Below are 26,163 nucleotides of genomic sequence, written 5' to 3'. Positions count from 1 at the left end.
ATTTAGTCTTGTGGTTGGTACCAATGTTTGGGTGATTTCTACCTTGAAGGTAGAAGTGATTGGTTTGTCTACCACCCACAAGACTACATGACATCATAATTCAGAATACCACAATCTGAATGCTAGTATCAGGTTAGTATTATTGGTGAAATACCTAATATTTTATTCATAGCATTTGCTACCTTAAATTTTATATCAAAGCAATTGTGGGCACATAAAATCTGCAAGATGTAGAACCAGCCACCTTATTAAAGGGAAGCAAGAATAATTCTGTACAACATTTTTACAATTAGGTTGTTCAGATGAGGTTGACTTGCATGTCTTCTTGGACCCAAGCTGACATACCATGTTTTCCATTTATTTTGTTTTATGAAGTAATAAACAGTTATGGTCCTTTGCTACTGAGAATGTTGAAGAAAATCATACAAGTATGTGATGCTGTGAACATATTGGACTGTGCTTTGTAAATTTGTGTATGGGGTAAGGTTGTATACAGATGGATGTTAGGTTTGAAAACTATTTCACTTACACGCAGAGAGGGACAGTGTCAGTTACAGTTTATTGATGAGCACATTTGAGTCATGATCTTCCTAAAGAGAAGCCTGTTTTAGCAGATCCTGACTTCCTTTTGGTATTTTCTGTTTCAGAGAACAAGAGTGATGAAGTTAGAAAGCCATGGACTGGTTGGTCCATGACACATGGTGAAGTTGTGACAGGTTTCAGTCCTCGTGCAGATTTCAAGGTCAATGTAACAGAAATAAAATCTCATTTAAAGGTACATAAAGAAAAACGGACACATATCCAGGTTTGTGGAATATTTCCTTGTGACCGATGTGGAAAATTATATGTCCATAAGAACTCTCTTCAGCGTCATATGAAATGGGAATGTGGCAAGGAACCTATTTTTCAATGTCCATTCTGTCCACAGCTGTGCAAGCGTAAGGAACATCGAATTCGTCACATTCGCAGGCAGCATAGCGATATGATAGACTATATAGATATGGATGTTTTTCCTGGAATTACAGAGGCTATGAATGAGTAGGAGTATGTGAAATCATGAAGTTTTAAAGCTGTTATCAGGAAGATTTGTAGTAAGGTGTATAACATAACATCATGGTAAGATTAATGATAAAGATTTGCTTGTATAAGAGCCCAAAAAGAAAATATGCTTGTAGGAAGATTTTATCCAAAATGTGGCTTGAAACACAGAAGTCTGAATATGCAACATGTTTTCAGAAGAAGGTTTTTGGGTCAGCTTTCTTTGAAGAAATGAACTACTTACTTGAATTGTCTAAGTCAAAGCTTGTTAACCCATTTCTCACAATGTAACCTCTGAAATGCAAGGTCTCTTGTGCATACCCACACTTTTTTAGATTAATATTTGGGATAGCATGGTCATCACTTTTCTGGTATCTTGAAAACACTGTACTGTGGTGGAAACATTACAAAACTTGGGGTGCAAAACACTGTTTCTTTGTCAGCAAGTTGGTTCTGAGATTTGACACATTTAGTGAAACAGAAACTGAGAGGCACAGGATTTCTGTTGGTACAGATTTTTGTTGAAAATATCTCTATTGTTGTCTTTGTGAAGGCTAACAAAAACAAATTCTCTTCGGCTGACTTCATAGCTGCTGATCCTGTGTTCTCTATCTGTTGTGTACATGAAGTTTTATTGTAAACAATATATAAATTTCATTCTTAAAGTCTGTTTCAGTATTCACATATGCTGCAGAAGGAATGTTTTATCTTCAAAGTGATCCTGAAAGTGGCAAAAGTAACACTATTATTAGACTGACAGTTATCAAGCAATCTAATATTCTGGCTTCAGATTGTGGTCTTTTAGATTATGATACAATGTGGTCTTGTAGGCAATTTCCAGCTTTTCACAATGCCTCCATGTTTAGACTATTAATTTTACCTTGAAGATGTAGCCAGAATATTCCTCTGGAATGTTGGTAACTGCCTACAATAGTAAATAATGTCACAAACTAGAAGATCACACTGTAAACTCTGACCACTGTGAAAATCTCAATTCTCAGTATTTTATTTGTTTTAAACAGTTCATGAACTACTTGGGTAACATATAAAAATAGCAAATGCAAATTGTTTTGAATGTACTGTACTGAATGTAATGTACACACTCACTGTCACGAGGCAGTATACCTGTTTGCCAACATTTATGATACAAAACTAATGTAATATATGTTTTTAATATGGCAAAAGAATGTTATTTTTAGTCAGTTCAGGTCTCCATTTTGTTAACAAATTGGATGAAACATGACCATTATAATAAAGATCGTGACACTACATGTGACTCAGCTATCATTGGTTGTATTTTTCTCCAATATTTATATAATTTTTTCTGCTATAGAATAGATATTTTTATTAAATATATTATATGTGCTGCAGAGGAGAAAGTTTCCTGCATTATGGAGATTATGTTAATTATACTTTGAAAAGCATAACTTATATACAGTTTTTGTCTGCAGTGGTTTCAGATTCGGTGAGACAGAGCTTCTGTTGTGGTTTGCTCATCCTTGTGATATTTTAAGCTATGTGCACAGCCAGAAACAAAAATATGTCTTGAAAGGTTCTATGCTTTTTGTCTGAAGAAGAAAAATTTAACAAATTGGATTCCCAGTCTCTATGTTTACAGCTCTGTTGACATCAATCTGGGAATGAAGGTTATGCCAACAGGGATGCCATTTTTAATCTGTATCAATATGGCAGCCATGTAGTTATATGCTTCTGAGGTTAAGACATTTTGGTGTCCATTATGCACCAGTGACTCTGCTTAACCTTAACTTAATACCAACACATTTACCAGAGAAATAAACTCTGCAAATTTACTGGTAATATTTCTCTAACTAGATGGCTTACAGAACCCGAAGGTTCATCACCAGACCGTGTCCTGGGCCAACAAAATCCAGTCTCTTTTAACTCCTATCTCCCATAGATCCCGCCTGAGATTATCCTCCTATCTACATCTAGATCTAGGTCTCCCCAGCGGTCTCTTACCTTCAGGCTTCCCAACCAATACCCGGTGCACACCTCTTGCCCCATCCATGCATACTACATGCCCTGCCATCTCATTCTTCTTGATTTAATCATGCTGACAATACTGTGGGGGGGGGTGTACAATTTTTAAGTTTATCATTATGCAGTTTTCTCCATAACCCATAATCTTCTCTCCTAAGCCCAAATATCCTCCTCAACACCCTATTCTCAAACACCTAGTAATATTTCTCAGTAACAAAATATTGTATTAGTAAGCTGAAGGTCATTTATGTTTAAAAAAAGTAAATACATTTTGACACTTTAAAGTAGGTATATTGCCAGATTTTGCCATAAATTATCATTTTAGTGGAAATGACCAGATTCCTTCTCAGTGTGAGCTGGGATATTTAGTAAAGTGACTTGAATTATCCCGGAGATATCAACATTCTCTTTCATTTTTAATAACAGTGTTTCTTGTGTCTGTACTTGACTTGTGTGTGTGTGTGTGTGTGTGTAATATTTGGTATGTAAGTTCATACAGTACTAGTTCAATTAATTCAAGGCATTAAAGACCGGAGAATGTTAATGTATAAACAAAAGGAAACAAGGAGTATATGGTTTTTCCCAGTATATACGAGGGTTACTTCAAAAGTCATGGCAACTAATTTTGGGGGGCAAACACGTTATATTGAAGAAAGTTCAAAATATAGATATGATAGGGCACGATATACTCCTCCGATTGGCATAGTCAGATCAGGTAGGTGTGAATGGGTGTAGGTGTAGTAGGTAAGAAAAAATGTACATTACAGAATGACCGTTTTTTCATTCTTTAATCCTCGAAAAATTCAATTGTGATTAAAAAAATTCAGCGTGAGTTAAATCAGAATTCTTACATTAATATTAGCAACCTTCAAAGTAGTCTCCGAGTGTACTCGTATCAAGTACATGCTGTCAACGATGAGGAAGAAGGCGAATACCATCAGCTTCACCATCTCCAAATCTTGCCATCTAACTGTTGTTGCTAATGCTTACACTCTTGAACATTTATGCGTGGTATGCCTGTATGTGTCTTACTTTTGGATCAACCTTCTTACTGAGGTGGGACATTTCAAGATGTTTACAGATGAAACATAGATGCTGGCTGTCCTTTTTTAGAGTGTTTGTGGCTGTCTCATATAATAGCTATATATTGCAATCTCAATACAAAACAAATTGTTTGTGTAAAAATAAAATTAAGGAAGTTAGTGTAGCCATAACACACTATATTTGTGTTTGGGAGATAACTAGGTTTCAGTCTTGGCTATTATCAGCTATTCTGACAGATTTTTTGTAATTCCTCAGCTAAATAAATGGGTGGCTAATACCTTGAAATTTGCCATGACCATCTGTGGTTCAAGATAAATGAGAAGGGATTGTTGCACAAATACAACTGAAATCCAGCCTACCAGATATGATTGAGTCATTTGGTGTGAATTTCCTTTGTTATTTGTAACATTCATGCAGTGAGTCCATTTATTTATTTCCTGTAATGATATGAAGTCAGAGTGTATGCAGCATATTATTTAGAAATTTTGCAGTTCTTCAGTTTGTGATATTTTTTGTAAAGTTAGATTACCATCCTTCCAAAATTGTAGTTCAGATCAGTGTTTAAGTGTAGTACTATAATATATAAATATAAGTTTTCATGCCATTACGTAGTAGTAACATACATGACACAATTTATGGCCCTTTTTGTAACAATTAAATGCTATTATAATATGTATGTAGGATTATCTGTAAGATCATGAAGTATGTTGCAAGTCATCAGGTTCTACATAGTGGATACTATGAGTACTTGCCAACAGCTTCAAGATTTTACCTTAATTTTTATAGCGAAAATTAGTCTTATTGTAGTGTCAGAATATATGAGTGTGTTTAAATTTTCATTTTTTATGAAATTATTATGAAGTATAATAATTATATCTTACAAGAACATTAATATAGCATATATATTTTTATTGGACTATCATGCTAATGCTCTCATGTTATTAAATGAAATGTCATTCATTGCATATTTTTTAGTATACTTATTACTGGGGATGGAATTTATATGTTTTCTTTGTTCATATTTCCTGTTGGCATATGTGCCAATGGCCTGTTATTTCAAGATTTTCCAATGTACTTATACTTTTCTCTGTTTCAAAAGTTAAGATTTGGGAAATGTAGGTTTCTCAAATACAGTAGTCTGAACACTGACTTCTATTGCATAGAGCTTTTCAAACTGAAATGTTTGAAACTGATTTTATGTATGTGCCATTTTAGAATAATTCTTCATTTGTATGAGAGAGAAATAGCTGTCATGATTAGTAATTCTTTCCTGTATAGTAATTAGTTTCAAATCATTTAGAAACACAAATTCTAATGTCTAATATTTATTATTGAATCAGAGTAGTACTAATTTTTTAAAGAAGAAAATAAAGTTGAAATCTGTTCAGTTAATTGATAGACCTATGTTAGAACAATAGTGTGGTACATTTTCATTCTGTTTTTTGACCTCAGATATATCGCATTTCTAATTAACTCCAGGGCACAGTTTCACCTTTTTGTTTGTGTAGGTGATAGTTATTCTGCTGATAAATTCTCTGCGTTTATGGAACCCTAAAGTTCATAACCATCATCAGAAAGTGAGAGTTCAGGTTATCATGGTGACAGGTATGGCTATCTTCTGGGATGTTTTACTGTGTTGTCTGTTAAGTATTGATCAACGTTTCAAAGAAGCTTATTAATTGACCTGGTGATAGAGGTAATAAGCTCCTTTGAAATGTCATTCAATATCTACCAGATTACATAGTGCAGCATCCCAGAAGATAGCCATCTTCATCATCAGAAAGCTCATATGTGTACTCTAAACTGATCCTGCTCAGGCCATTTCACATATAAGCCTTATTCTCTAAGATCAAAGGTCATTTATTTATAAGTACCTAGGCTTTACAGCTGGTCCCTTTCCATTAGGTCTTACAGTCGTACAGTACTTAGTTCTGAATGTTTTAGTGGGTTTGGTGCAGACACCTGCAGGTAGAAGATTTTGTCTGATAATCTATCCAAAACTAAATAATTGCCTCATGAAATGCCTTGAACTTGAAACTTTGGTTTGATATCCTATTGGCAGTACCAATTATGCTTTACTACAGAATTTATATAGCCGCGGTGGTCTAGCGGTTAGAACGCTGGCCTTGTAATCCTGGGGGTCTCGGGTTCGATTCCCGGCGGTGCCCGAATTCATAACTTGTGTTGGGCAAGGCCGTGGTCTAGGCAACACAGAGTTTTCCTCCGGGGGCTTCCCCAGTTTCTCCGTGGCATCTCAACAATTACTCCATTCACACACAGAAGAAGGCAATAGCAAACCACTTCTGGATCATCTGCCAAGAACGTATATGAACAGGTCCCAGTCCGAGAAAAGGATGGAAGGATCCTGTTCATATGGACCTGTCGTCAGACAGAACACTAAATAAAAAAAAATACATAATTTATAGTGATAAGATATGGAAAAACAAGGAAATTAAATGGCTTTGACATACAGCATGCATGGGAAAAGTGAAATATGTTAGAAATTATGGTCACAATACCTTGAGAACACTTGGCTAACAATGATGTAGATATGGGGATAATAGTGAAATACATGTTAGAGAAGCACATTGTGAAAATGTGTACTGGATTCAGGGAACTGAGGATAGTGTGGAAGGGTGGCCTTTTGTGAACATAATGATGATTCTTCTGGTTCTGTAACTAAGAAATTCCTTGACCAGTTGAATGACAATCTTCAAGGAAGATTCTACACTGTGGAATAGGGTGCAGATAATTTCCAAATGGGAGGATGTATACTATAGGAGTGTTGGTGTTACAGTTCTGTATATCCTTCATTATATATAATGCCGGTACTTTACAAAAACACTGTATTTCTTGTTACTCTATCTTATATTAAACAGAAAGATCTTGAATTAATGGTGTTTAAGGCTTCTGTTATTTTTGTTTTATTGTGTATGACATACAGCGTTCAGTTTATAGATTTGATCTTCTCAATTAAATCTGGCTGGTGAATATGTATTTCTTATATTTTGTGTCTCACTGGAAACATCAACAGCATTTATGAACTCCTTTTCAGTTCTGTGTAAACTTTATTTTAATTTAAGAGTAATTGTTAGTTTGTATTATTTCTCTTCAGTGTTGGCAGGTATATATTTGATGTGTGTATTCTTGTTTCTGTTCATGAAGGAAAAGTACTTACACTGGATGAAGAAAGCTTTTAAATGTTGCATACTATTTAATTTTTTACCATTTTTATCTTCTAAGAAATTACTATATTTATTTTGTATTCTAGAGTTAGAGCCATTAATTTTGTAATATTTATATATCAACTACTGCTGTGTATCATTAAGTATAATATGTTTAGGAGGTGGCAGTATTTGACATGTGGTTATAGCATACTCAACTGGAGCAGACATTTCATGTTTCTTTTGGAGCTCTGAGGAACTTTTTGCAACCTACATGTGCCCTTTCATCCTTTAATTCAGATACAGACATTAATATTGATATAATCACTGGCCACTGTTTGACTGTGACACACATTGACCATTTGTCATGAAACTGAGTATGACCATCATGCAACTAGAGATTGCCCTAACTCAGTACTCTTTAATTTCCTGTTATAAATATTAATAGTACTAACACAGCAGGTGATGGGACTAATGAAGTTTGGATAACAGTGAACATCATTCATCAGGGTTGCTTGATATTTTCTGTTATGTTAAAATGTTTGGAAAGTGGGCAACTTTTGAAATAGTAGCATGGTGATTACACAGAATATTTCGGTTTGGTCATGCTGACTCATTGTAACATTACATTTGAAATTTTTATCTTGACATAGTTGTGCAAGTAATACTGAAACCTACAAAATATATCAATTTGGAACACTAAAGTGCACCATGCTAATAACATATGTTTTTAATACCTGTAAAACATCCTCTTTTATCACGCACCTTTGTCTACAGGTGGGTCATAAGTTACATGTCATCAGCATTTAAACACCTGTGAATTCTAGGGACACAATGATTCAACTCAGAAAAATGGTTAATTTTACGTTTTAATGTGTTGATGTATAGCTTTTTCTTTAGTTCATGACTGATCCTTGTTTTTGGATGCTTTTTGTGGACATCCAGTTGCCCCAGACCTCCCCAAAGAAAGAAATTGGGGTAAGAACTTTGGTGGCTATTGACAGTCCTGTATCCTAATAAAACACTGTCAAAAGTCCATTAAAATAATGTGTAATATGTGGATACATTCCATCTGTGATTGGATGGTTTAGAGAAGCTGGACTAATTATTTGATATTTTCATATTCCTACCTGTACTGCAAATTTACTGCTGCATCATTCTGCACATTTAGGGTTTACTGTGAGAGTATGCAATAACCAGATGAAACAGTGTGTAAATCATTAAGACTAGTTTTTTTTCTGTTCCACTGATTTCAAGGGGAATTTGTTTTGTTAGCATATGCAGTGGCTTTGGTGGTGGCCTTACACTTGTAACATATGTAATTTAAATTAATTTGGATAGTGACATTATATGAAGTACTGATGTGTATGTTATTTGCATTTATAATAAAAGTTCACAGCTGTAAAAATAATGTTTTGTAATTCATTTAAATTTGTTTTATTTTGTTTGGTTGTCAACAGTACTGTTGTACTACAGTAACATCTGTTTGACATTGGTTATACTTCTGATTTATTTCAGTTTCTATAATTCGTTTTCTATGTGTAGCTCTGTATGATATTTGAAATGGGAAATATAATATAAATATGAATTTTGGCATCCGCAGTGTATTTTCTGAAGACCCAGGCTTCTTGTTGTTCAAGACTTCACTGTTTTGATTTCCTTCCAATACCTTAATAACTTTTAACAACCTCATGCAGAATGCAAGATTGTTATACATTAATTTTTTAATGATGTTATAAAGTTTGGATTTTGGTCTTCGTTGTTATGACAACATTCAGTTTTAAGAAGGAGGCAACATGTGTGACCACATGAAAGACTGTATGGTGTCACATCCAAAGACAGAAGTCTGGTCCTTCATTGCAAAGGAAACCTAAAATCTCATGTTTGGTAGCTGACTGCAAATAAGATATTGCATTTGTCATTATGTTTTAAGATTTGAGGTTTTCATGGCGGTGAGTCTGAAGATGGCTTCTGGGTTGTTGCGCCATGCAGCAAGGACCTCTGAAACGTCGGTTAACTTCTACGAGACTACACGGTACAACAACCAGAAGACAGCCATTTATCATTATGTCCTTGATATCTCAATTTTACATTGGCTTTTCATATGTACATATTCATAACTTTATCAAGATTACAACACAACTATTCTCTTATTTACAAGGTAAAACTGTCTTGTGATGTTTCATGCATACAGTAAACATGTGTATGTGCAGGAAGCATTTTCTGCAGTAATCTTGAAGATGTTTTGCTGAGGTATGTGGGTTTATGTTAGTGAAATTATAATTGGTTTATCTCTTCAAATCTTCACAAAGTTTCAATTTCTTGTGTCATTATTTTTTCATCTCCGCACATTTGAAATATTGCTTTGTTGTTATTGTTGTTACTACTACTATGCATCCATACTGGCTCTAGGGCCCATCCACCTTCCTGTCCAATGAGTACCAGGGTCCTTTCCTGGGGATAAAGCATGGCTGGGGTGTGACACTGACCACTCACCCTTATCTAGTGCCGAGGTTAAGAATGAGTGGGAGCTGTACCTCCTCTCCCCCCAGGCACCTACATGGCATGTAGCAAGACAGTGTTACTTTCTTTATTATTATTACTATTATGAACTTTTCTTATATAAGTTTTCTTTCTCTGGTTAGTGTTTTTTATTTGGGACAGAAATTAACCCCAATCTCTAAGGTCTGAAGTTCATGACTTTAGTATTTTCTCTGTAATGCATGCTGTTACAAGTATGGCCATGACCACTTTCTTTAAACAGTTTATAGAGTGTTGTTCCAGTGTGAAATCCAAATATTAATTGAGACCTTTTGTTATTTTCTTGTGTCAGTAACTACTGGTGTGATGTTGCTTTTTAGATCTTATGTGTTTTGTTTTTATTCTTAGGTTCTTTTTAAATCATAATCGTCGGTATCATAATAATGATGTTCATCTTCACAAATATCTTTAGTGCTATGATAAGTTTTGAAATGTGAACACAGGATTTTATGATTCTCCTCCCACATTCTAAAATCTGTGATTACCAGTGATAGAATTTCATCATTGCTTGATTGTTGATACTTTAATTATATTGTATTGAATACTGTGTAATAGTGTTTTTTTTTAAGAGAATGCAAGACAACTTATTGATTTTGTGTAGAAAGCTTTATTTAAAGTATTTATGCATATTACACAAATTAAGTTTATCAATATACTGAGTTTGTAAAAGATTCATTGAATTAATTTTCGGCACCACTTTCACCATGAATAATGGGAAAGTGTAATATGTTTTATCTTTGCAGGTTTCCTGGGTCTTTGAAACTGGATCTGTGGAAAAAAAACCTATATGCCATACTGGTCTTGTACTCCTATTTGTGTATAGCATATGCAATGTACATCTGTTTATACCATTAAAATTTAGATTTGTTGCCTTTAGTAATGTTTTTTCACCTGTAACAAAACACTATCATATATAATAATATTAAATAACTGTAATAAAACTAATTTATCAAACAGACCATGAATTAACTTTTACAAATTGCAAGGTCACTTTCATGCAGATTAATGGTGGTGGTATAATATACAAGGAGCTTGAACAAGGTGCATGGATATAGATTCTTCCTTTTCTGTTTTATTTTCCTTTGTACTGTGAGCACTTTGTTGTTCATATATTTCAGTTTGACATAAACTGGAACATCACATTCCAAATGTTAAACTGAGCTTGTTAGAGGGGCCCATTTTTGGTTCATTTATTTTCTTGTAAGACATACAAAGTTATTTTATCGTTGGACCAAGTATAGTATTGGAATGAACTGTAATTTTTACCAGTGTCAGACTGAGGTCATCACAGGACCGTCTAAGACAAAGTGTTTCATGAAGAACTTGAAAGGGTTCATAAACGCTGTTAACATTGCTAGCATATACTATACAGGAGTTATTATTACATGTTTATAATTTATATAGGTTACTTCTGCTTTAATTCTGTCTGTATGTAATAATTTAAAGCTATGCTTTTGAACAGAATGAGCTTTTCTGCTTTGTGTATGGCTGCTGATATTTTTCAGAACAGAAGGATAATAGAAAAATGAACAGTCCTATTATGCATTTGCATCTTCAAATGTACTGTTTTCAACTTTGTAAATCTCTGCTCCAGTTTCAGTTACATCTAAGAATGCTATTAAGGTAATGCAGAAAATATTTTGTTGGACTATCCTATAATCTTTGCTTCTTTGTTTACTTTCTGGAACTAATAATGATAAAGATATTTTAAGACTGTTTTTTTTATTTGTGTGTGTGTTGGTGGAGATGCTTCAAGAACTTAAATATGTATGCTGATAACCAGAAACTGCTTGATCATGCTCCTGGCAGACTTATTCTTGAATTTCTACAAATGAATTCAAACCAGAAGTACCATCACTGTAAACATCTTTCACTTTTTTTTATAGAAAATGTCATTAACTTATTGCATACAATTTTACACATAGAAGCATGGAATATGAGGCTTTATATGTCACTAGAGAAGGATTTCAGGTACATTTCTATTTGTATACCTTGGTCTGCATTTAGGATTAAACACAAGACATTTACAAAACAGGTTTCTGTAGCAATAATTATTTAGTCTTGTTCTCAGAAGGTTGTTTAATCTTGCTTGGATTGTTATTATGACTTATGTTTTTATATTTTTCCTTAGTCTGACCAGGCAATACCAGGTTAGTACCTTCAATGAGACCACACATTAATTAATCATTCCTACTTGTCATATAATTTAACATTAATTAACCTTTGCAATTAAAGCCATCATTAAATAATTAAGGAACTAATAAACCACATGGGATTTACAGAGAGAGAAGTTTTTGTCAGATAATGTGTGGCCTACTCATTTTAGTTAATGAGATACTTATGTTATCTTGTGAAGTGCAAAAATTATTTTAGAATCTAACAGTATAATAGCAAGATTATATATAGATTTTGTATTCATCACAAACTTGTCTCCTTAAAATGGTGAGTTCTGTCTATAATAACTCGTGCATTGAATTGCCATAGTTAACTACTATACAGGTTTACTATTCCATTATTATGTTACTGAATGTCATAGTGTAGTTGCCAATTCTACTTCATATTCAGAAAATCCATTTTTCAAATTCATTGTGAACATCTATTTTGATTGAAGTTTCTTATGGCTCTCCTGAGTTTCTCTGGGCAAAGTCTAAGATTATATTTCAAATATACCACTGCACTTTCTTTCATATACTTTCCAGTTTATCATTTGTAATCATCCACTTACTTATCATTTTACACTCTAAAACTTTGATTTATCAGAACATTATTCATCCTCTTGTATTAATTGAAACATTTACTTTCCACCTTCATTTTCCTAGACATTGGCCTTACACAGTGAAAATTACATATAAAAATCTTCTGTCTCATCAGAAAATAAAATGTAATTCCCACTTATAATTTTACACAAATATTTCTTGGTATACATGCACACTAATTCATTCTATACTGATGCCTATATTATATACATTTTGGCATCAGGAGGATTAAAAAAATAAATTTATCAGGTAACATTATGTGTCAGCTTGTGCATTTATTGCTTAAACCATGCAGACACTTAAAATAATGTTCTTATGTTTTCATGATAAAGCTCCAGAGCTGAATTATTATGTTCTGTAACAGCTAAATGTTTTGATGCCATTCAGAATTTGTTATATGATTTTATGCATGTCAACCTAAACATTTTATCACAAATTGATAAACTACTGAATAACCTCAAATTTCTTTAAGGCATCTCCACCAGTACCTGTATGTGGTTGTTTTTCATTTGTAGGGCATATATTAACCCTTTTCTGCTTCATGTTTTAGGTAGCCGCAGGAACTCGCCACATTCAAGAAGTGTTCGTGACTGGGACGCGTGGTCAGCCGCACATCCATCTGTACCTGCTCTGCTTCTGGGAGCAGTGCCACATTCTGCCTCATTACTAGTATCTTCACGTGGAAATGAAAGCCCCAAGAGCTTCATGTGTCCGCGATGCGGTCGTGGATACAAACTAAAGAGTTCACTCAGGAATCATGAGAAATGGGAATGTGGTATGGAGCCTCAGTTCCATTGTCCATATTGTCCATATCGTGCCAAACAGAAAATGCATGTTGCTCGACATATTGAAAGAATGCATAAGGAAAAGATAGGACTTGCATAGTAAAATGAAGGGCTTGATTTATGACAAATTTTTAATGTTTGTTTCTGTTGTTGTGTTATATTTTGTTTCTTTCAGTGTCCTTCAGAATTGTTAAGCTGAATTCACTGAGACCCACCCAGCATTTTGTGTGTTGGCTTTCCATTGTCTAATAGGCTGAAAATTAACAACATAGTAGACTTTAAGATGTCTGCTGTTTCACAAAAAAGCAGTACAAATTATTAAGTACATTTAAAAATATAAAATTTCCAATGTAAATAGAATTTCATTGTGAGTATGGGATTAGTACATTTTTTATGTTGTAGAAGCCTGTATTACACTTTAATGTCTTGGTATTTTCTAATGTTGGCCTTATTTTCATTACTGTGAATTTGTTCATTGAAGAATTTGGTAAGTGAAAATTACATGTAGTGGAAAGAGTGTGCTGATGAAGACAGCACTAGATATATCGTATACTTATAAATGTAAAAACTGTAACAGAAGCTTGATCTTTTTAAAACTGTACAATAAGTCCAAATCCACCATTGAAAGTAGTGTTTCTATGTAAAATTTTGAAAATTTATGGTTATGCAATTTGGAGAAGATTTGTTCATAATGCAGGATACTATTTTTCTTATTCAGGGGATGTTTACAGTAAGAATTATTAGTAAAGAATGTAACATATATAAATATTTCAGAGCATTGATAACAACAAAATTGTGTTGATAAAATTAGAGCAAATTGAATGTGGGGAATGCTTCTATCATGCTCTTCAGAATCGTTTGTCTTTCCTTCTGTGATCTAAAAATGCATATATTAAAGCATGTAAAAACCATAAACTTCTTTACCTATGTTTTATTTGGTTGTGAAACTTGGTTTCACACATTAAAGGAAAAACATAGATTGAGGGTGTCTGAGAACAGAAGAGAGTATTTTACCTAAGAGAGGGGAAATTACAGGAGAATGAAGAAAAGCATATAATGAGGATCTTGATAATTTTGTACTCATCATGTTTAAATCAAGGAGGATGAGATGTGTGGTGCATATAGCACACACTGGGAGATGAGAAAGGCAAAACTATTTTGGTTCTAGGTTCCATAAAAGGCCTAGAATTTCTTGACTAGCTGAGTGATTGTTAGTTTCTGAAAATTGGATGTGCTCTGTGGAGTTGGTTATCAGTAGATATGTAGATGTTACATACGTGAATGACTGAATAATAACAATTAAAGAAATATTTAAAAGAGAATACTAGCTAATTAGAGGTTTATTCCAAATGCATGTAAAAGTATATAAAATTATTAAATTCCCAGACATTAATATACTAGGTGATATTTGATGTTACTTGAAAATTCTTTTTAACATAATTTCAAAATATTTAAAGCACATATAAGCGTATGATCTGATTATGCAGCTTCTGTTAGTGTTTTACAAATTGTGGATAAAAATGGGCACATTTTTGTCTACAATTTTATTTTAATCATATTGCTTGTCCAAGAAGAAACATAGTTTTCATGTTTATGGCTGCCAGAAGGAAGTAAGCTATGCTTACATATGAATTAAAGCCAATATCTGCAAGGTATTTATACATTTATTGCAATATTATTTGTGTAAAGTTTGTTATGTGTTTATCATTGCATGAGAGGAACTTATCTGTGCCAGTTTCTGGCCATGTGATATGCAGGAATTCTTATGTTTAATTTTCTGTTGCAGGCATATGTTAGAAAATGTTTTTTTATATAATTGATGATTGTCTTTTCTTGATTGTCATCGTGTTATTTAATGATGATGTATCAACTGCAGAGTTTTTATTGAGTCTGGTGGGTTGGGACATAAAGGTGATGAGTTATTTTAATGTTCTGTTCCAGTATTTTGCTTTGGGAACTGATTGTGGATAAAAACACAGTAAACCTGAGTAAATATAGCCAGTTCCTTGGGGATTGTTTTGACCATGAACCTGTTGAATACAAGTTAGTGCATGTTATTACCTGCTTTATGGGAGAGTTTTTTTTAAGACTTTGTAGAAGAATTGTGTCAATATAAAATTGCATGTATTCCGTAAATTTGAAAGGCTGATATACTTTGTTGTCAGATAATTTTGTTTGGGGTAATTTGACGTTTAGTACTTAGTATGCAAGTGGGAAATTTGTTTAAAGTTTTGGGACAAGATAGTGCCATAATTGTTCAAATGATTCATGCTTGGGGTGCTGGTAAAGTGAAAAACTATTTTATTAAACCCATTATAATGCAATTTATATATCAGGGATTTTGGTCATGTTCTAAAAGTAAATGAATGTGTGGTGTGGCCTTGTGGTTAATTAAATTATTCATTTATTTGATAGTAACTTATGGTATTTGACCACATGCCAGATATATCCATAAAAGTAATTTAATTTTTAGAAGTGATGTAATGTGTAAGATTTGAGGTTTTCACAGTGGTGCGTATGAAGATTTCTGTCTTCTGGGTTGTTGCGCTGTGTAGTCTGGTCGATGTTAACCAACGTTTCACAGCGCAACAACCCAGAAGACAGAAATCTTCATGCAATGTCTTTGCTTGTAACCACAATTTCTTACTAACTAAATAAGTAGGGAAGAAGTAATTTTCGTAATCATTAGTTTTAGTTTAATACTGTAGAGCTTTTTATTATGATCATTTAAATGAAACTATTACCATATAACTTTTATCTATTATACCATGCCATAGTAGTATATGCTGTGTTCTCCCAATGTCTGTTTTAAATTAGGTATTCACTTCAGTGTGGGTGTTGGTCTTAGAAAGGCATTCAGTCACATACACACACACACACACACACACACATTCCATTAGTTGGTCTTGGTGTAGATTTTTAGTAGTAAGTTTGATACCATTATAGGTTATTTATTATTTCATCCATTCATTAACATTAAAAGCCTGACAAATAACCAAGAGCTGCCTTACACTCTTTTAATGGCACATGTGTTCTGTGTTCACGTTTATCAACAAATTATTACAATTCATATTATAATTTGATCTCAGGCATTGTTCAGATTAAAAAAGCTAACACATTGGTTCAAAATCTCAGTGCAACAGTAATTTATTTTTTGATGTTTTGATTCCTCAGAATGTGGAGCTGTGTAACAATATTCATATTCTTAGTTATGTATATTTATTTATATAATATATTATTCAGTAATAGTACAAATGTATGACATGGATTTTTCTATATGTTAATGTCATCTGTTGCCTCAGATGTTGGTAGTTTCAAAATCAGTGTCTGTCCCAATTATCTTACATGTAAAGTACCTTTTCCTATATTCTTTTTGTTTATCTCAGGTCTGATTGCTAGGCAACCATAACAATTTACTTTATGGTCCATGGATCAAGCGATGTCTGCTCCTGTTGTGCATAAAATAGTCATATGTGGTATGGCTGCAAATAATAGAAAATATTTGTGATATCACATCCTTTATACTTCTACTTTTCTTTTGGTCATCTAGAAAATATTTTAATAGGACAGTCATAATAAGTATGTAATGTGTACGTCCAGTCAGTTTATGTGAAAAGCCAAGAATATGTGCTATCATCTACTGTCAAAATCTGCAGATGTTTGAATTTGATTTACATTTCATTTTATGATAGCCTCTGAGTTAAAACAAATGAAGGATTGAACATTTAACATCATGATGGTAAGATTTGTTTTAAAATTTTGGATATCAGATGGGACCAGTTTTTATTTAGTATAATGGATGGACAGATGATGTTTTCATTGTGATGTGACATGTGTGTACACCTTCCAACTAGCAGTTATCTTCAGGGGCAGGTGACATTCATACTTGTTCAAAGACTAATATGTGGCCTTGACAGAGTCATTTAAATATTTTTTTTACAATGCATAGATTTTATTGTTACTGAAACATTTGAAGCATTTAATGCTAACTGTGCAGGTAAGTTCACTCACCACATATTTCGGGTGCTGAAGCAAAAGTGCCCTAAACTACTTAAAGTTTAATTGCATCTATTAGGTAGAAAATCCTAAGAGAAATATTTGTGAGAGTAAATGAACAGTGGAGATGAATTGAGCTTCATTTCTAAATTTAGAGTCTGGTCTTTGTGCTTTTGATTTAATTTTAAATATAAGAGTGTTTAAATGAGAGCAACAGAACTGGTGTTTGAGCTTCAGTTCCACAACTGAGTCCTAATTTGGTGGCTTATCCATGGTAGAGATAGGGCACTTAATTTTGTCTTCAGTGTTGTTTGGTGAATGAAACCCTCAGTGTAGTTAATACTCAGAGTTTGAAGCAAGATCCATGTTTTGATCCTTGTGTAGTTTGTGATTCAGGTTAACTGTACACTGCATTTTATCAGTACAAATCATGGCACTCAAATTAGAGAATTTACAAATATAAGAAGCTAAACATATTTACAAATAATAAAAATAATATGAGTACATGAATGCTTACTTTTACAGTTGCAGGCTGAGAAGAGAGATAAGATTAAACTGTCTTCAAACTATGTATTAGACATGGTATGTTTTTACTGTAACTTAATATTTGCCCCTACTTTACATATAAAACTACATGTTAAAGATTAAATAAGTTCTCTGTTTTTAATGTATTTGAAGTTTTATGAAACTGCCAGATGTTGAAATAAATTGTAAATGATTAAATGTTTAAGTTTATGGGGCTAAAATATCCATTATCCATTTTAACATTATTAGTTTTATTATACAATTTACAGTTTAATATTTTTGCCAGAGAAAATTGATAATGTATTACAAAAAGGTTTTTTTGTAGTTCATAAGAATTTGTTTTGAAATACTAGAAATAAAGATGACTGTTAGAAATGTAACATGGAGCTTTTCATAACTACAATACAAGTTCAAACGGAATATTCTTTTACACAGGTTTTGTTTGTTTATTTGCATGTGTTTTGTAGATCAGTGTGTAGTAATTTTGTTGTGTGTATTATTTTACTTATGTCTTTGAAGAAATTATTTAATTTTTATTATTTTGTTATTCTAGGCCATAGGTGTGTTGTAAACTAAGTATATTAAAATCTATATTAACTGTTGGTTTGTATGATATGTGCTGTAGGGAAATGAATACAATTAACAATAATTAATTATTGATATAATAAAAGAATTTTGATATTATGGGCTTGAGGCATGAAATATATATTTTATTGATATTATATAAAAAAATTCACTTGGATTTGTGTAGTTTGCCTTACTATTAGAAATAAAGTAAGTGATATAAATTTGTCCATTTATTTATTTATTTTACATGAATCTCAAATTGAATGTTATAAAATGTGTCAAAAAGGACTCATCATAGTACATAAAGTGTAGGTGTAATTTATTTTATAATCTTCTTTCCATCAGTGTGTTGTGGTGGGGATGGCTGTTTTCTGGGTTGCTGTGCAATGTAGTAGTTAACTAACATTTTAGAGGTGCTTGCTGCCTCCATCATCAGGATGATCATCCTTCTGCTAGACTACATGGCACTACAACCCAGAAGAGAGCCATCTTCATACTTGCTGCTGTGAGAATCTGAAACCTCATGTGTTCTTGTGGGCTTACACATCTTCATGATAAAGTGATTGCAGAGGAACCTGACCTGTAGTTTCACATTACAAGTCTTCATGAAAAGAAGTAGTGATCAGAAAGTATAATGGAAACCTTTGAATAAAATGTGAAACAAGATCATAGCAATGTAGTATGACTTCACATACTAACACAAATTAGTATTTTTTAATAATTATGACATTTTACTTCATGTAAGAAATCATTATCACTTTTTGTTTCTTGCCCATATAAGGTTATAGAATTTTCTGCAGTCTGGTATTCTTTATGTACATATTCAGGATTATTATGCGAAAAAATTCTATTTATTCTCGAAATTAGATGACTTGTTGCATATTATACATGTTTAGCAAGTTTATAAAATGTGTACGTTATTTAGCAAAACATGAAGTTTATAAGAAGGATGTGACTGTGACAGAAGAGTAGAAGCAGCAGACTTGTACTGCTAGCTAGCAAGGATTGGACTGACTTTAATTGAATTGAAATATATTACAGATCTTTCCTTACTGCTCTGCAAGACCACAAAAATTGAAAAGATGAAACTTCATATTTTGCCAGATAGCCTGTAACATATTAATATCTTAAAATGCATTGCTGACATTAAATTTTTTATTTATTTGAAGGCATTTGGCTGCGTGTGAATGAGCTTGATTGTGATGAATCAGGAGTCTCTGATGGTGAGCAGCTGAACATCATGATTTTTCCAGAGCAAGCATTACTAACTTCCTATACTGCTGAGTGGAGTGAAACAAGTTACGCTGATGAAAGTGAGGAACACTATCAGTTTGATACATCAAGAATACTTCCAGAAGCAGGTATTAAAAATACGCCAAGAAAGAAACAGAGAAGTTTAGTACATTCTGTAAAACATTCCTTGTTGAAAGATAGTAACAAATTTCTCCATATGCCAATGAGAATCCCTCAAACTGCTTGCCAGATGAAACCAAGAAAGAGATGCTCTCAGTGTTGGAAAATGAATAAACGAAGTGATACCTATTGGCAGTGTTCAGTGTGCACTGTTGGGCTTCATCCCAACTGCTTCGAGAAATATCATGCTTCCAAGTTAAAGCAGAAATAATATTTTTAACTTTGTTTTATGTGGATTGTTTGAATTCATTTTAACTGGAAGCATAGTGACAGACAAATATTATTATCGTGATTACTATAAAACATTCTTGAATTATTAATGAATAATATAATGTGCTACAAAGTCTCTCTCATCAGTTTTTATTCAGCTATTAAAGAAAGCAAGTTCTTTGGTTGTCCCATATTTTTTAATGGAGGTTTGGTAGAGAAATCAATAACAAGACCGAGCTATCTGAAATGTACATTTCTTATTATTTATTGTGAATAACTGATATTTCATAGAGATGAATGCAAGATGCAATGCAAGCTTTGCAGATGCCATTTCTCATACCACAGCAAGTTGGAAGTCCATGTGAATATATGTATGGTTGCTTATAGTTTGTGTAACAGCAAATTTAAATGCCATGACTAATTTATACAATACATCCGAGAATGCAGTTTATTTTGTACTGCATGTGGAAACAAGTTTTTGACATATATATCTCTGAATGCTCATCAACATACATGTTCATTGCCTTGAATATTTTCAGTAGCAGCATTTTTAATCAGTCATAAGGTTTTTGGATCATCATTATCAGGTATGTTCAGTGCCATGAAAGTTTTGTATATTATATTCTCACTTATCTGTGGATATTATAAGAAACTATAGTATACTTTTTGTGCTGTAATTTGGGTTATGTAGGATACATAATTTACTAAAGTAGGGTACACAGAAGGGTCAATAGGGGAATAATTATTTTATTTCATTCACAGCGGCCAATGTTGAAGGAAAGTTAGACATGTCACATTTGTTAAAAACTTTTATTACATAAGTTGGAAATTTCACCCAGACATCATTCTGTGAGAAACTAATAAACATATTTCCAAAGTGGGACATGACTATCTTCCTTCAGTAACACCATTACATGGCTCTCATATCTGTTGTGTTAAATGCTTTATCATTTTCCATTAGTTTACATGAAATTAATTATCTGAACCACTTTCTAATATTGTCCCTTTTCTAAATGCCTGTAATTATATTATACCTGAAACATACTAGCTTTTTCCATTTGTTTTTTTGTGTAAGAAATGGTGAAATTGTGATTATAACTTTATACATCTGGAATTTGACCCATGTTGATATATAATTTTACACAAAATAAGCCAATGCATTTCACCTGAAGTTTGACAGACATTTTGCAGGACACTGTCTGCACTATAATATTTATCAAAAATAAAATTTGAATGTTTATTCACAGAAAAATGTTGTTTTCTTCTAGTGTTTGAATTGATAGTTATTACCAACCTTCAAAAAAGATTTTATTTTATTTTTTGTCTCCTTGAGCATGGCGAAAGTATCAGAATAATGAAGTCTATACTAAAATTAATCTTGTTACTCAAATGTTTATATTGGTGTAATATAAATTTTTATAAATTAAATCTGTATTAATTACATTATCGCTTAAATTGTTATATTTAATATAATGAAAAGTTTTCTATTGTATCTGTTGCTTGTCATTGGCACTACAATAGTGACATTTCCATCTGTCTTCCTCCATATATGATTCAGTGTTTATGTTATTAATGATAAAGATGAAAGTGATGTCCACATTATAGGAATATTTGCTGCTGAATATTGTCAGTTTTTTAATATATATCATTGTTTGTGGTCCAGTTCTGCTTTTGTTCTTAGCTAGAAAAGAAGAAATGTCTGCAGGTAAAGCTTCTTATTTTTGCTGGGTTTTATGATAATTGTTGGTTTATGTACAAATTGTCAACACTCATGCTTCATTTGTTTTTCATATGGTTTGATGTTAAAACATCATGATGGCCAGATGAACTTATTAACTACATTGTATATGTGATATTGTTAATACATGTATTTATTTTAGTAGAAGCTGTCTTTTTCTGGAATTATTATTTTTGTTAGGTTAGGTATCAACTTTTGTGACTATTTATTCTGATCCACAGTCAGGTCTGTCTAGGGTTATGTGAAGTTAAGGTACCACCGGTCTCATGCCCAAGTCTAAAAAGTTATCTCACCAGTACTGCTTTGGAATTTTGCTAGATTTAGATTTTGTATTTGAACTTGTGTTACATGAAGGGACACCATATGCGAGTTGTTCAATTAGTAGCTGGGATTTTTGAAGGCTACATTTTATTAATCAATAAAGATACTGAACACCATTAAATACAGAAATCATGCACAACTCAAAGTGATTGTGTTAGCCTGTTGGCAACATGTTCTTCTACATCCTCAATTTCATACTTCTGCTTCTGTGTCACACTATAGGCATCCTCAGTAAAATGGTGACTCCAGAAGTGAAAGCAGAGTGCTTAATCTGGCTTGAGGTCACCTAATTTGACACCTCTTGATTTTTTTTAGGTTATGGATCACTAGGCCAATGGACAGCTTAGTGGAACTCAAACAATAGAGCACCCACCGCAACTATTGCATTTTTACACCAGTGATGTTGGTTGACCTGTATGTGAGATGAAATATATTACCTGGATATGTCATGTTACTAAGGGAGTCCATGTGGAAATTTCCTATCAAAAACTCTTTGAGATAAGCTAATTTCTGTCACCAACTGGAAATCTTGTTTTTTCCTTCAGATGTCAATCAGAGGTATTTTGGACTGGACAGAATCTATATACAGTTCTCAGATTATAAACGAGTGTACATCTGAACACAGTGAAGTCTTTTGAAATGATCAGTTGCATCGGCACAGAATAAAACTGGCTGATATAGATACATATATATATATATCAGCCACTTTGTGTCATATATGAGCCGAGATAGCTCAGTCAGTATAGTGACTAGCTATGGGCTGGACGGCCGGGGTTCAATCCCCGACGGGGGCAGAGGATTTTTCCTCTAGCCTCTGCGTCCAGACCGGCTCTGGGGCCCACCAAGCCTCCTCTACAATGACTACCGGGGTAATTTCCCGAGGGTGAAGCCGGCCGGGGCGTGATGCTGACCACTCACCCCCATCTAGTGCCAAGGTCAAGAAAGAGAGGAGCTATACCTCCACTCACCCCAAGCGCCTGTATGGCACGTAGCGGGACAAACTTTACTTTACTTTGTGTCATCTGTTACATTCCTGTTGCTGGAGGCAAGGGTGTTCTCTGAAACATCAGTTTCTTTCTGTACTGATGATGCTGACTGTCTGAGAGGATTTTATTGTATTTATTGACTGCGAGAACTTCAGATTATATACATCTGATCAGTGAGACAGTTATACCGAAATGCAGAGACAGCCAAAAGAAACATTTTAAATTCACAAAGTGTCATCTCACAGTACCACCGTAGACAATCATTTGTTGTTTTCTGCATGCACATGCAAGTATTACACATAAGAATACTTTGCTTAATATGTTTCTCTTCTTATTCTGCAGGCCAGTTGAACAGTGGCCACAGCATAATCCCAGTTAGTGACTGGTTGGCAGCAACAGTGGGTACTGTGACAACAGAGGAAACATTTCCATGGCTTACAAGAGGAAAATTCCCATGTGGACGTTGTGGACGGGAATATACAAGAAGAGACACACTGCTACGTCATGAGAAATATGAATGTGGCTCAGAGCAACTTTTCTGCTGCCCATTCTGCCCTAGTCGCTCCAAGTACAAAAGGAACATTGACAGCCACATTGCTGCCAAGCACTGGGACAAGTTGTCTTAGGGTAGCACCATTTATTTGGGTGGTCATTTTATTTTGGTTACCATTCCATAATTTTGAGCTCTTTCCACATTTGCATCTGTGTTTTAATTGATTTTCTACTAAGTATTTACTGTATATGCCATTTCTTTATTGTTTCCAATGTTAATGCCTGATTGTGTCTTTTACAACAGTATTAATGATCAGTATATTAAAATGAATGTTAAAGAAATAGGTTGTGAGAGTATTGACTGAATTTAACTGGTTCATTATAGGAACAAGTGACATGTTCTTATGAACACAGTAGTGAACCTTCACATTCCATAAAATGAAGGGAATTTCTTCACCAGTCAAATGATTATTAGTTTCTTAAGATTTACTCTTCTCCATTGACTTAGTGGTTAGTTGTATGAGATGTTAAGTAAAGCTGTCATAAATTAGAAAGTTAGAATTTTGAGACATCTGACAGGTTGAGTTAGCTATGATTATTAATGGTGATCTATTGCTATCAGTGTAAGAGTAGAGGAGCAATACATGTTATTTTAGTATGCATGTTTATAATAGACATATTTAAGCAGTAAAAAAGCAAGTGTATCACATACATTCTAAACTGTTTATAATTTTTTTTCAGTTAATTTACAGTATCCTGGTACATCAGAACATGTAATTTAAATATTTAAATGCTCTTTATATACTATGTTTTGGCATGTTAAGACCAGTAGATGACAGTTCAGCTATAATATATTGCACTATTTTAGATGGTGCCAGGAACTCTTCGCTTATGGATGAAGCAGCCGGTTTGGGGTTTACTACTTACGTACATATAGTGCCAGATACATGAAATTTCTCTTCCACACCTCATACTTCTCCATGGTTTGGCATTTAAACACAGGGACAATTGTATTGTACTTTATTAGGTATGGCAAGGGGCTAACATTTTCAATATCAGAATACTTTCTTTAGCCCTTATTGACCATGTATTGTGGCTTACAATTCAGCAGGCCATGTGTTGCACTAGCACACTGCTAAACTTTTAAATCATGCGTAAGTCCAGCCACCAGACCCATAGTATGGGGTTTAAATCCCCTAAAGGTTAAAATTTAAAGTACTTGCTGAGATAGTGGTTGAAGTCAAAAAAATTCCTTTGATTTGGTTCTTAAAAAACAGTTGCTAAATTTTAGAACAATTTTATATTTGTTTGAATTCAAGGATTTGTCCCATCAGCATGTATGTTTCAGCGCTTAAGTGGAGGTAAAGATAAAGTTGTCCCTCGTATTTGACTCTTTCACTGCAGAGTTTGCAATAATACAAGTTGTTCTGGCAGCCTCTTTCAATGGAGTTCTCAGTTTGTGATTAATCTAGTGCTGAGAATTATAGTGTGTGGAGCTATAATGCCACTCCCTATACATCTTTATGGTATGATGATTAATTAAGTACAGGGCAACTCCAATGTTTATCATGATAATGGCTACTGTGTATATACAATGGAAAAAATACTAAGAATATTATTTAACTAAATTTGCTCTACCCCATAGAATAATTGGTATATCTCTATATAAAATTGTTGTTGCAGTGTGACATTTTTCAGCTACACAAAGCTGGTTTGATTTATTGTGTTTGGCAGAGAATGTGAGTGTTTTGTAATGTGGTACTGTTATCTTGAAGGAAGATTTGTTTTTAGTTCTGAGTTTGCTTGTTTCAAGAATGTATTAATATTTATACATGCTTATCTGATCCAACATATTTGATGTGCCATATGTATTGGTTTTATTATAGACCAGTTTCAGATATAAGACAACCCCCATTTTCAGAAACCATGGGGAAAGAAATATTGAGTCATAGCATTTTAATGAAAGATGTCTGTATTTTACAGATTAATTATTAATGATACAATTATTTCTTTTTAATTGAGCCAATGTGGTATGAAAAATTGATAACTTCGTATTTTGCTGTGTAACATGCAAGCAGAAAATAAAAGTCATATAAAACAGTACTAGCTGCAAAGCTATGTCATTTTAATTTGGGTTTAATTGTGCTGTGTTATGTAAGACAACGGTATATTTTTTAAGCACATGTCCTACACAGATTGTTACATAGTACTGAGCACATATCCTTCAGAAAAAAAAAAATACTTGTATGAAGGAATAGTCTGCAAGTCTCATTGTAGTTTGCTAATTTTATCTAGGAGCAAAGTGGTCATTTCAAGACCACTTTAGAAATGTTTTTTTAATGTGGATTGTGGTTTTCTGTGTTGTGACATTGTGTAGCCATATAGATGGTTACCAACATTTCAGAGGAACATGTTGCTTCCATCTTCAGGGTAAAAGTCAAGTCAAACCCACTGCAACATCTTTGAAATTTCTACTTCAATCTTCCAGCATGTTTGACAGCACTGAAAATACAAAATATTATCTGGCATTTGTATTCCATATCATTGTATCACTTCAGTACTAAATAAACCATCAGATAAACATTT

At 33.4% G+C, this 26,163-nt stretch overlaps 2 protein-coding genes across 2 annotated transcripts; both read left to right on the top strand.

Moving 5' to 3' along the window:
- LOC147872323 (uncharacterized) lies at positions 1-26,163 on the top strand. Its single transcript, XM_087356871.1, has 2 exons — positions 1-132; positions 648-26,163. The coding sequence occupies exons 1-2, from the start codon at positions 120-122 to the stop codon at positions 1,040-1,042; spliced, it is 408 nt and encodes a 135-aa protein (XP_087212997.1). The 5' UTR covers positions 1-119; the 3' UTR covers positions 1,043-26,163.
- Positions 22,583-26,163, top strand: LOC147872324 (longitudinals lacking protein, isoforms A/B/D/L-like). The gene is made up of 2 exons (XM_087356873.1): positions 22,583-22,657; positions 23,428-26,163. Exons 1-2 carry the CDS (start codon positions 22,645-22,647, stop codon positions 23,709-23,711), a joined length of 297 nt encoding a protein of 98 aa, XP_087212999.1. The 5' UTR covers positions 22,583-22,644; the 3' UTR covers positions 23,712-26,163.

Source organism: Zootermopsis nevadensis, unplaced genomic scaffold (assembly GCF_977971745.1).
Source record: "Zootermopsis nevadensis isolate Lab colony 2312 unplaced genomic scaffold, Znev_1.0 Znev_ptg000028l, whole genome shotgun sequence".
NCBI lineage: Eukaryota > Metazoa > Arthropoda > Insecta > Blattodea > Termopsidae > Zootermopsis > Zootermopsis nevadensis.
The sequence above is the reverse complement of the archived record's forward strand: the minus strand, read 5'-3'. Positions and strand labels throughout refer to the sequence as shown.